This window comes from Bos mutus, chromosome 9 (assembly GCF_027580195.1).
Source record: "Bos mutus isolate GX-2022 chromosome 9, NWIPB_WYAK_1.1, whole genome shotgun sequence".
Classification (NCBI taxonomy): Eukaryota; Metazoa; Chordata; class Mammalia; order Artiodactyla; family Bovidae; genus Bos; species Bos mutus.
The window spans coordinates 38,876,016-38,888,045 of record NC_091625.1 but is presented as its reverse complement, the minus strand read 5'-3'; the positions used below and the strand labels follow the sequence as shown (position 1 = coordinate 38,888,045).

The 12,030-nt window shown below is 48.2% G+C and overlaps 1 protein-coding gene across 3 annotated transcripts in view; it reads right to left on the bottom strand.

Moving 5' to 3' along the window:
* Positions 1-554: 554 nt before the first annotated feature.
* The window catches only part of FYN (FYN proto-oncogene, Src family tyrosine kinase), a 211,053-nt gene continuing 199,577 nt past the window's right edge, over positions 555-12,030 (bottom strand). For all 3 annotated transcript variants that reach the window (XM_070376417.1, XM_070376415.1, XM_070376416.1), the window contains one exon: positions 555-829. In XM_070376417.1, coding sequence (XP_070232518.1) covers positions 621-829 — 209 coding nt within the window. In that variant the 3' untranslated portion in view covers positions 555-620. The remainder of the gene's footprint in view (positions 830-12,030) is intronic.

Here is a 12,030-nt window from a genome sequence, read left to right as displayed (position 1 = left end):
GTTGATTTTCCAGTCAAATCCTCATTCTGGGTCCTGAAGCTTTGTGGCCAACGTTGGCCACGGTCTCCATGTTAGCACCCACATGGTGTATGCACAGGGATATATAGATTATATATATTCATATTTATAAAAAAAGAAAAAAACCAAACACCTGTCCTGATTGGTTTTTGTTAAAACATGAAAAAAAATTTTATTGTTTTAGACAAAGAGGCCACTTTTGGAAAATAATACTTTTTTTTTTAGTTGAATCAGGTGAAGACAGAGTTAAAATCACATAGGATTTGCATTTTAAAAAAAGGAAAGCACTAGGATCGTTGGCACTGGAGTAACTATTTACACTGAACAGAGGTTTGGCCTTTTACATAACATCGATACAATGCATTTCCAAAGTCTGAGAAATAACAAGGTTCTGTCTCGAATGCTTCACAGAGGAGGTTCGGATTTGGGGACAAGTGTCATGAATGAGGGCCATGGAAGTTCGTCAGCTTCAGAGTCACATGCAATCTGATCCTGGACGGTTCTGGCTGCTCTGCTCGGAGCAGCTGGCTATGGAATTGAAAGCTAATGGGGAGGGGGCGGGGAAGCCTCTGGGACCAGGCCTCTCTCTGCAGACCCAGGTCTTACAGGTTTTCCCCGGGTTGATACTGAGGCTCTGTTGCGGTGAAGTAGTCTTCCAGGAAGCCCTGCAGGTACTCGAAAGTGGGCCGCTCTTCGGGGTCCTTTTTCCAGCAGTGTATCATGAGCTCGTGGAGGGAGATGGGGCAGTCCTGTGGACAGGGCATCCTGTAGCCGCGCTCCACCTGCTCCAGCACCTCCCGGTTGTTCATGCCTGCAAAGACAAGGGCCATGAGAGCGGGCGCCCCCGCGTCTTCTCTTTCTTCTCCTTGGAGCCTACAGGTGGTTAAAACATGTTGAGTGCTCCCACCTCACCCAGAGGCGAACCCGGTCTTCAATGGGCTATCTCACCACTCAGAAATAAAAAAGGACTCCCCTACTGACACACGTGAAGCCCTGGAGGGTGAATCTCAAAAGCATTAGAAGTGAAAGAAGCCAGACACAAAAGGCGACGTACTGCATGATTTCATTTATATGAAATTCTAGAAAAGGCAAAAACTATAGTGATAGAAAGCAGATCAGTGGTTGCCAGGGGTGACGGGAGAGGCAATCCTGCAAAGAGGCCGCAGGGAACACAAGGGTGAGGGAAACGTTCTGTATCAGCAAACCCTCCCTGTAAAGGCCAGGCAGTAAAGATTTTAGGTTGCATACTATCTCTGCCGCATATCCTTCATTTTATTTATTTTTCTACAACTCTGAAAATGCAGAAAACAAAGACAGAGTGGGAGCCAGATCTGGCCTAGGAGCTGTAGGCTGCCAATCCATGTTCTATACCCTGAGTATGGAGGTGTGACTGTTTGTTTATGTTTGTCAAAACTCACTGAATTCTTAAAACTGTAGAATTCTATTGTATGTAAATTATACATCAATTATGCTGACAAAAGTATGAATGAAGCAGATAAAAACAAATCCAGGGAATGAAAACTAAACTGTCCTTTGTTCACAGGACCTATAAGCTCTGTTGATGTACTTCATAAATTGGCTGTCCTCGCGCCTGGACAAACTCTCAGTGTTTGGCCATTCGAGATCCGACATCACGCCATCACTCTGGGCTCTGTCCAGCCCAGTGACCCCCAGGTGCCCTGGGTTAAGATGACTCTGACAGGGAGACAGGGCACTGTTTACTGATGACCTCAGACAGGCCATCAATCACGGAGACCTCCGTGACCCTCTGGGGGAGCTGCCTGATACAGAGACTTCGGGATGCCTGGAGCTAACAGGAGACGTTCTGGGAGACTGCCAGCCCTCTGGAGAGTGCAGCCTTCCTGCACGCTGGCCTTCTCAACAGAACAGGAAATACCACATGAGGGGTGGACGGGGGAGCTGAATGCCCTGACCCCTTTCTCAATCACTGCCAGGCTCTCTTCTCTGGTTTGCTTCCCTTTTCTGCCGTATCGTGTTCTGCCATCGCCTGCCAAGCCCTTGTATGTTTTGGCTGCTCCTTGGCCCTGAGCCTATAATCTGGAATCCTCTCCAACCTCTGACCCAGTTAATTTATAAAAGCAAAAACCCGAGTTTCAGCCATTCAGAAACCTGGAATTCTTCCCCTGGCTCTCAGGGCTCCGATCAGCAGGACACAGTGCGTACATTTTGCGACTTCTGGAGGAGACGGCAACCCGCTGAGCAGAACCACCCAGCCAGAGCAGCAGGGCCAGGTCACGACCCTGTCCCCCTGTCCCCCAGAATCGCTCAGATTCTGCGATCTGTTGCCAGTTCTCTTTGTTGTTGTTTTTGGAGCTGGGCTGATTCCAGCTCCCATGACTGTCAACCACAGCCCTGTCAGTCACATGCTTATCCAAACCCTTTCAGGATGCTTTCTTATTCTCTGCCACTGTAATTCACTGAGGTGATAAAATCTGTGTATTATTCCTGCTGTGTTGAAGTAGGCCTTCAATTTAATTTTCTAACATAACTCTGCTCATATTTTGGTGGTGACCCTTATTTTAGTGAGAAAGGCTCAGTAGTTGAATCTGGGTTCCCTTCTTCCACACCATGCCTGACTTCACAGGGGCTCTCTTCAGTTGGATGACTGGTCAGCTCTGTAGTTAATTACCTTACGTCCTCTTCCAACCACTGAAAACTCATTTTGATAAGTCAGGGTGGGGCAGGGGGGCGGTTGGAAGCAAGGGGAGATGCTGAGGTTGCCACTGGAGTGTCCCGCAGGGCTCTGGACAAACAGGGCAAGGGACAAGGGCCAGCATTTCCTCATCCACAACCCCCAATACAACAAGCTCTGCAAAGCACAAGTTCTGGGAACCTCCCTGGCAGCAAACTGATCTGAACTCACCTTATTTGGCCATAAAACCTGACCTGGTATGAGGCGCTAGACTGTTTTTCTTCATTTATACATATTAGAAGAATTAAGGATGTATCCGAACACAGAGTGCAGCCCAAGACCCTCCTAAGGTGTTATACAAATTATGGTCTAAGCACTATATGGACTTTGAAAAAGAAAACCAAATCTGACTGTGAAGGCTGTCCAGTCCCAAGGGTTTTGGCTGTGAAGCTCTGGCACGAGTGGACAGCAACCACCACATTCCAGGAGCCCAGAAAGGTTAGGAAGAGAGCATGAGCCCGTACCAGGACTGGCTTCCTCCAAAGTGTGTGCTTTGTATTTCAGTGCAGTCCTTGGTTTCTTAACATCTCAGAAGACACATGCCTGAACCTGCAGAAGTCCCCCTTGACCCTGACCCTGCCAGGAGTCTGTGAGAACTGGAGGAGAGACAGGTGGGCGGTCTGAGCCTCAGAAGGTCCGACAGGCCCTGTTGGAGGTGGTTACACCCCCCGCCAAACCCAAATGCCTCCTCCTAATGCTTCATTCTGGCACTGGGATCATCCAAAACCACACCACAGAGCTTAGCTAATCATTCTCCTATTGCTCTGCAGCCCTTATGTCATTACAGGATTCTTGTCATTAAAAAACAAACTACTCAAATGGAAAGATTTCATGTATTTTTTTTTTTTTAAGTCTTGATCCAGTCTTCACCAATGGAAAGTTTAATTGGCCACTTGAGTCAAGCCTGTTTTTCCAGTGCTCTGCCTGAGTCAGGGACACAGCTCGACCCTCAACATGTAGCATTAGGGAGGCAGCCTGCTCCCCAGGGCAGCTGGGACCAGGGACGGAGCTGGGCCTTGGCCCTCGTGGTATCACCAGCTGGCCTCGCCGGCAGCTCCTCCCCATGCCCTCCACCTCCTTTCTGCCCACATCCTCTTCTTGTTTCTCCTCTCCCCGCTCTCATGCCACTCCCCAGGTTCTCCCAGCATGAAGAGCACACAAAACCAATTCGACGCACCAGGCTAACAAGAAACATACCAACATCAGTTTTGCCAGAAAAGTGGGATATAAGACAATGCACTTGGCTGACAATGACAGTCTGAATGGGACTGGATCTTTTCCAAGCATCCATAGGCCAGAAGTGGACCCAGCTCCTTCATGATGGTCCCTGGCAGTGGGAACTGCACAACCAAGAGATGCTCGCTCAGCAAGGCTTGGGTCACTTTTCACTTCACAAACAATAGCCCAAGTAAGTGGGCTGTGTTCATATTTTTTTCAAGAAAGAGTATTCTTGGCTATAAGAACTTTGAAAAATCACGTGTAAGAATTGCTTTTTAGTAAAAATGGATTTTCCTCTTCATACTACTATTTCATGAGCTCTTTTTGAAAGTGAAAAGAAAAGTGGAAAAAAAAAAAGAAAGTGAAAGTGTTAGTTGCTTTAGTCATGTCTGACTCTTTGCGACCCCATGGTCTATAGCCCACCAGGCTCCTCTGTCCATGGAATTTTCCAGGCAAGAACACTGGAGTGGGTAGCCATTCTCTTCTCCAGGGGATCTTCCTGATACAGGGATCAAACCCATGTATCCTGGATTACAGGCAGATTCTTTACCATCTGAGCCACCAGGGAAGGTGAGGGCCAGGGACTGGGAAGGGAACACACACAACATTGAGTTTAGGGAGGCCAGCGGAGTCCTGAGGGATGTGGGCAAAGGGAAGAATCTTTGTATCTTAGTTCCAATTGAGGAAGCGGGTGGGGGGTGGGGAGGAGGCTGCCTGGGAATGTTCTGCTTATTATTTTCCTTCTTAGGGGAGAAACTGAAGAGGCAGAAACTTTAAAACATGGTTGTATGTTTTGTAACTTTGTCAACAACAGTTCTTAGTGGAAGCTACAATAGAGAGTGTTTTTTTCAACAGGAGGGTGCTCTATGTCAGCCTGTGGCATCCAACCATGTCATGGTAACAAAGCTCCCGAAGGCATGTTGCCTGGATCCCAACCTTCACGTCAGAGAAGGGGCACAGGGCTTGGTGACCAGCAAGCAGACACACTGGCTGTTTTCACTCCAGCCTGTCCTCTTCTGCCCCCACCTCAGTGGTTCCTTACCTTTCTGCTCTCCTTGTGGTCAGTCAGGAAAATGCACCATTTCCATAGGTCACTCTCACAGGGCACATAGCCCAGTGGGACTCAGTTCACAGAACACCTGTGTAGTCTGCTGTGCCAGGGTTTACTTTCAGATACCTCTTCCTGCACCTTCCATGGGGGCCTCCTGTCACCCTGCATCTCAGGCTCTCAAACACGGTCACTGGTAGCCTCATTTCCAGTGGGTCTGCCCCAAACCCTGCAGCTGAGATTCTCTGGCCAAGTGGACTGAATTCACTTCCTGCCATTATGACCGTATTATCCTTCCAAATCATGCTGCTGGCTTCCTCTCGGTTCCTGAATTAAGGTCAAGTTTCCAGCTCTCACTTTCCAATCCTTACTATGTATGGCTGCCAACAGTCTCTGCTTTCACGTGTGCGTATTTTCCATCCCTTCGCTCCTTTTTCTCCTCCCTCCTTTTATTTTACACTTTCCTATGCCTCTTCCTTAAGCTAGATATTAACTCAGTGGTGTCTCCTTGCTTTTTTTTTTTTTGATCTCCAGGGAAGAAGTAACAGTCTACCCACTCCAGTATTCTGGCCTGGAGGATTCCATGGACTGCATGACTGAGCGACTTTCACAGTTAAGAAAACCATTTTCATTGCGGAGCCACTTTACTCTTTCAACTCTGTGTCTCAGCAGGTGATTGACTTCCCCTGCCTCAGTTTCTCTTTGTCAGTGGAATATCTCCATATTCACTGTGCTTTCAGCTCACTGAAGTGTCTTCTATGAACGGAGGGTATTGGGCTTGACAGCTCACCATTTCAGTTTCCTAATACGGATCTTCCAGGGGCTGTGGCTATACAAGTGGGGATTTTTGCTGTTTACCATCCAGGTTTGTATCTGGATTGGACTAGGGGTTGCAAGATTTTTGTGCCATGTGAATAATTAGGCCCTTTGACAATGGGAATGATGCTCAGGTTCTCAGACACGCAGCTTACTTCTGCAAACCGAGCTTTCTGTTGAAAGGAAATTAGAAGCTATTGTGCATCAGGCTTTTTGTCAGAGGCTCCCCCTGGCTTCTCTACACAAACCCTGTAAAAAGCCTTTTTGTTTACTTGTCTGCTGAGCGGTGCTGGGAGTGCAGGGAGGGCGGAAGGAAGGAGGGTGCCGTTAATGGTGCTTGCTCAGCACGAGCGCGTGCTATCAGATGCCCATGTGCTCTAGTTATCTTACTGGGCTACAACTGGGACACATCAAGTTCGGTTTTGGTTATGAGATCAAAGTACAGACTCCGGGCAGATAGATGTTGCTCAAAGAGGAGAGCTGAAAATAAAGGAGTGACCTTGAGGCGGCACAACGATGACTCTTGTTTCTCTTTCTGCATCTTAACCAGATAAGCTTAGGACACCTGTTTTTATGAAGCCCACTCTATTAATAAACACAGAAATGACAGCTACTCAGGTGCCATAACACACAAAAGTTAAAGTTGATAATCCAGTATCATGAACAGCTCCTTTGTCCCAGTAACAGTGAAAAAGTGACAGAGAGGGTGAGGGTGAGGGCAGGCCACAGAAATCCACAGGGGTACACAGGAGCAGCAGGGGGTAGGACTGGGGAGCAGAGAGCCCTCCTGTCTGCTCTCTCCTCCACTAGCCACGTGGGCCAAGAGAAACCTTGTCGGGGGAGGTAACAAGACTCCTGGGCGTTCCAGGCAGGACTCCTCTGGCGGGAACAACAGGAGCCAAAACAGAAAAGCCTGAGGACCGTGGATGGGAGCACGGAAGGCAGAAGACTAAGCACCCTAGGCTGAGATTTGAAGTTTCATCCCAATTCCCTTTTTCCTGGATGGAGAGTCCTGACCTCTTCCTCCCCCAGGAGAAACCTGCCCCCGGTATCAGGCTGGGCCCAGTGGGGATAAGGGTGACGATGATGGGCTGCTGAACACAAAGGAATTTAGGTCTACAGCTCAGGCTCTGTTGGAAGGCATCTGAGTGGGGCAGAGGGACGATGAAGGTGGAGACTTGCAATTCTTCAAGGAAAGTGCTATACATTCACTAATTTATCTCCCTCTTCAAGTCATTATCAAATGACTAGATGCAGTCACGAAAGTCAGGCAGCTGTCAGTTGTTAGAAGAGTTGAAAGCACTGCAAATGCATAAATAAATGTGATATGCTTAAGAGAATGTTCCTGCTTTGCCAGATCCTGCCAAATTCCCAAAGCAGGTGTTCAGTGGAGAGCCAGGGCCCAGAACAGCCAGGACATTCTGCCTAGAATGATGCTGGGACGTGGTGTTTGAACTGACCACGGGGTCAATTTCCCAGAACAACTTTGAGGACAGAGGCTACTCTGCGGCTGGGAAAAACACGCCTTATTTATGTTTGGAGATGATGAAATAGAGTTGAAAGGTTTTGCAGGCTATGGGCAAAGTCTTATTTTAAAAGCCTCTTGGGCTAATCATTTTTTCCCCTCTGCCCACCCATCCATCCATCCAGCCCTTTATCCCTCCACCCATTCTTCCGTGTATCTGCTTAAGACTTACTGAGAGTCTACTAAAGGAGCCCCCTTCTCAGGGTTCAGAGCTACTGGGAAACAGAGACACACAGACAAGGGCTTCACCAGAGAGGTACCTAGTGGCATGGGAGTGAGCAGAGGAGCGACCCAGGAAGAGACATGGAGAAGGCGACACAAAGGAGGGGACTTTGGGTTAGGGTTGGATGGATTCTGAGGCAGAGAGTGGAGCTGAGAAGACAGACTTGCATGTTTGAGAGAAATCTCTTGGTGATGAGGGTCAGGAGCAGCACAAGAGACATCGCGTCTGATGATGTCACCTGGTCGAAGCCCCTCAGTCGGCCCTCATCTCGCTGAGCGCAAATGCCCTAACCGTGGCCTCAGAAGGCCCCGCTGATCTGTCTGGGGCCTCTGGGCCCGCCTACTCCGCCCACACTGCTTCTTCAGAGCCTCTGTGCTCTGGTTCCCTCTGAAGGGGGGCTCCTCGCCCAGTTAACCTGAGCCTTCTTCCTCAGATGTCACCTTCCTGGTGATGTCCTCCTCTGCCACCCTCTCTGTCCTTCCCCATTTTACTCTCCTCCCTACCCATTACCACCAGCCAATGAGGAATGTATTTTGCTTATTTGTCTTTGCTGATTGTCTGTCTCCTCTGAGAAGTGAAAAGTTTGGGAGGACAGCTTTTGTCTATTGGTTCACTGCGACACTCCTGGGGACCTAAACAGTACCTGGCATACAGCAGGTACTCAATAAATATATGTTGAATGATTGAAGGAAAGAGTTAAGAAGGACTACACCAGATGAAGGCTTCTGGAGTTTATCAAGGGGAAGCCATGGACTTTTTAACTAGTAGAGGCAGGATAAGCGGATCTGTTTCTAGGATAACTCTGATGGTGACAATGATAGATGGTGGGGGGGGGGGACAGGAAATAGGAAGTTCCATGAAGGGGGTTCCTGCAGCAGAGGATGACAGCCTGCCGTGGGGCAGTGGAAACAAAGAAGAAAAGAAGGATTTGGAGGTGAAAAAAAAATAGGTTAAAATGCATTGCTCAGATTTTATGCATCAATCCTAGAAAACAGTTTTAAGTACTTTCAATTCTCATATGTAACAATTCATTGGCACAAAATCAGGTATAATCTTGATGCAAAGAATGGTTCTGAGCCTTGGCTTATAGTAAAGCAAGCTGTACAGCTAGGCTGAGGAGGTGCTAAGGTCAGGCTGTGGGAATCTGGAAAACAGAGCTGTTCTTCAGAGCATCTTTGTTACACATCTTGGAAGCAACCTTCTTTGTCTGGTAGGGTGATGGGACTCCTCTCCACTACCTCACTGTTAATCTCAGAATCACATTTCAGTATTTTTAATTTGGCTTCCAGGCTCTCACTCAATTTGAGAGTCTCCTTCTTTCCTTCCTTTCGAATCATCCATTTTGTAAAACCTGCTAACTAACCAACCAATCCCATGTTTTATTTTTGCCTCCTCCTTTGAGCCCTTCATTCAGTTACACCTTCCAAACACTATTCCAAGTTCCTTCTCTGATTCTTTTTCTGGACCTTCTTTCACACTGGGCAAAACTGCCTGGAAAGCTTTCATAACATCCATTTAGAAGTCACTTTCACCTCTCCCTTGACCCTCATCCTCATCACCAGCCAAAGTACCTTTCCTGTGTGAAATGATGACAGAAGGCCGTTCTCAGGTATGAAATAAAAATGTATCGTTGCCTACTGCTCTTGAAACAAGAATTACTTCAAAATACACTCTAGCCAACTGAGAAATAACTGCTGAGAAGTTAGGATGGGAACCACGGTGGACAGGTCTGGGCGTCTGTCCTGGGTGCCACCCCCAGCCACAAGGACTCTGGTCAGTGGAGACGCAGCCCCTTGGCACACACTGCCAACCTGGCCGCTCCAAGAGACAGTGAGAATGAGGACAGGAAGGGCCTTCCTTGTCCGGTGTCACAGGACGAGGCTGAAAGAAACTGTCTGTTCCTTAGGAATTGTTCTCCTTCGTTAAGGTAATCATCCTGTAATTGGAATCCTTCTGTAAAAGCCTCTCCCTCAAGAAGAGTGTACTGTGAGATTCGAGGCACAATTAAATATGATTACAGTTACACTGAGAACAAAAACAAGCAGCATCTATGGCGAGCAGTAGGTTTGGGAACAGCTTTCTGGGGCTCCTGTCACTCCCCGCTGACACAGCTCCAGGGCCCGGCTACAGACGGGCCAGGCCTTCCTGTGGCTGCACCAGGCCCTCTTCACGGGGTCTGGCCAGGCAACCCCACCTCACAGCCTTCTCCGCAGGCTCATATCCTAGGGGCCTCCACCCAGGCCGTGGCGCCTTCCCATACATCCCTCCTTGTCTGGGATCATTCTTCCTTAATGTGAAGGGGAAAGCCTATGTACCTTCTTCTCCATGAAGCTTCCCAGACACGGCCCCTTTGCTTGGCCACCATCACAGAATCCGGGCAGCTATCAAAGCCCCCAGCACATCAGCAGTTGCTCCGAGTGTATAACTAGGCATGATAAAGTGGACTGAATTCTCTTGTCAAACTCCTCGGCCATCCTCACAGGATTCAGAGTGAAAAGCCCTTCTCTGGACCTGCTGTGTGCAGACACCTGAATCCGGGGTCCTTGCCTCATTATCAGGATTAAGACTGGGGGCCCACAGTGAGTGAGTTCAAGTATCGAATCCCCCAAAGATGATTTCCTCTAATTATACAGAAGCAATAAAAAAAGGGCTGCTTTCTATTTCATCCATCTGACTGTAAGCTCTGTGAGTGCAGGGACTGAATTTATTTCTCCACTCACTGTTCCATCCCCCAGGAACTAAAACAGCATCCTCCTTCAGGCCTGTTCTCTCAATGTTTGCTGAGAGTATGAAGGTCTTATTCACAGTACTTGCTCCCCAGGTAGTGCACAATCACGCCAGGCACAATCACATTGACCGATGCTAAGCTGAATGAATGAAAACCCTGCCTCAGTTGTAAAAGGAGACTGCTTTCTTTATGCCTAAACCAAACTTGACAAAAGACTCTCCCTCAGAAACGCACACCTGCCTTCCTCCTCCCAGGCCCCCGCCCCCACCCCTTTGTCTCGGCGCCTGTGTGTGACCCAGAGAAACAAAAAGCCGCTTTGTCTTCCTGGAAGTAAAGGTTTCACAGAAATGCAAGACATTAACCTTCCCCCGCCACAACACATCGGGTGGCTAAACCTGGGGGGCTCAGGAAGAAATTCATTCAAAATTCAGACAATGAGAAAAGAGGCGCCTTCACATCTTCAAAATCCAGAGCACTGACAAAACTCTCCCCCTTGAGAAGCGATTCAGAAATGCCTGTGCTGGGTTCCATGCCCCTCCAGGGCAGCCCTTTCTTCTGGTTGGCTACTCCCAGAGCGGCTGCCCACTTGCACACACAGGGAGCAGCAGCCGCTGCAGCAGCATCAATAAAACTGACTTCCGCCCACACCTCTAACCACCCAGTGCTGGCATTTCAGAGATAGGGAATTTGTCAAATTTTGCCTCTGTGCCAACCCGGCTCTCTTAGAGGAGTCTTGAGGCTTACGACCAACCCAGAAAGAGATCTTCTTTACTTCTCTGCATTCTCCGAAGATGACCAGAAACAATCACAAAAAAGGAACAAAGGGATTACAAATTAATCTGCCCTCACCGGCTCCTCTGACTGCAAAGATATGATTACAGACCCAGCATTTGCAAGAGCTCTCAATTCCTCAGTAATCTCTGCTATCGTTTCTATCACTGTGTTTATTATTATTTTTTTAATTTTTAAAAGCTCCTCTCTTAGGCAGGGCATGATGGGGAGCTATGTTCTTTCTTCACTCAACAGTAACAGAAAAATATGTCCTTAACATTTCAGAAAGCAGATCGCCCCTGTGCTATAACCATTAAAGCGCGGAGGTGAAACGGCACAAGTGTCCTTTACATCAGTTATCTGTCTAAATTAATGAATTTAAGCCTGAATCACCTAACCTGTGGTTTCTTTGGAGAGCATGACTCTGATAATCCAGAAAAACTCCAGGGCTTAAGAATCTCCAATTTCTTTACACTATTCTTGCTTTTGGGCTTCCCCAGTGGCTCAGATGGTAAAGAATCTGCCTACAATGCAGGAGACCCAGATTCAATCCCTGGGTTGGGAAGATCCCCTGGAGAAGGAAATGGCAATCCACTCTTGGAGATTCCATGGACAGTACAGTCCAGAGGGTTGCAAAAAGTCGGACAGGACTGAATGACTAACACTTTCACTTTCAGGAGGTGCTAGTGGTACAGAACCTGCCTGCCAATGCAGGAGACGTAAGAGACAGGGGTTTGATCCTTGGGTCAGGAAGATCCCCTGGAGCAGTGCACAGCAAACCCACTCCAGTATTCTTGCCTGGAGAATCCCATGGACAGGGGAGCCTGGCAGGTTACAGTCCATGGGGTCGCAAAAAGTTGGACCCGACTAAAGCCATTTAGCACGTACACATACTTGCTTTTGTGGAGCATATTTTAATCATTCAGAAACGTGCAGTGAAGGTGTTCCCTGGTGGCCTAGTGGTTAGGAT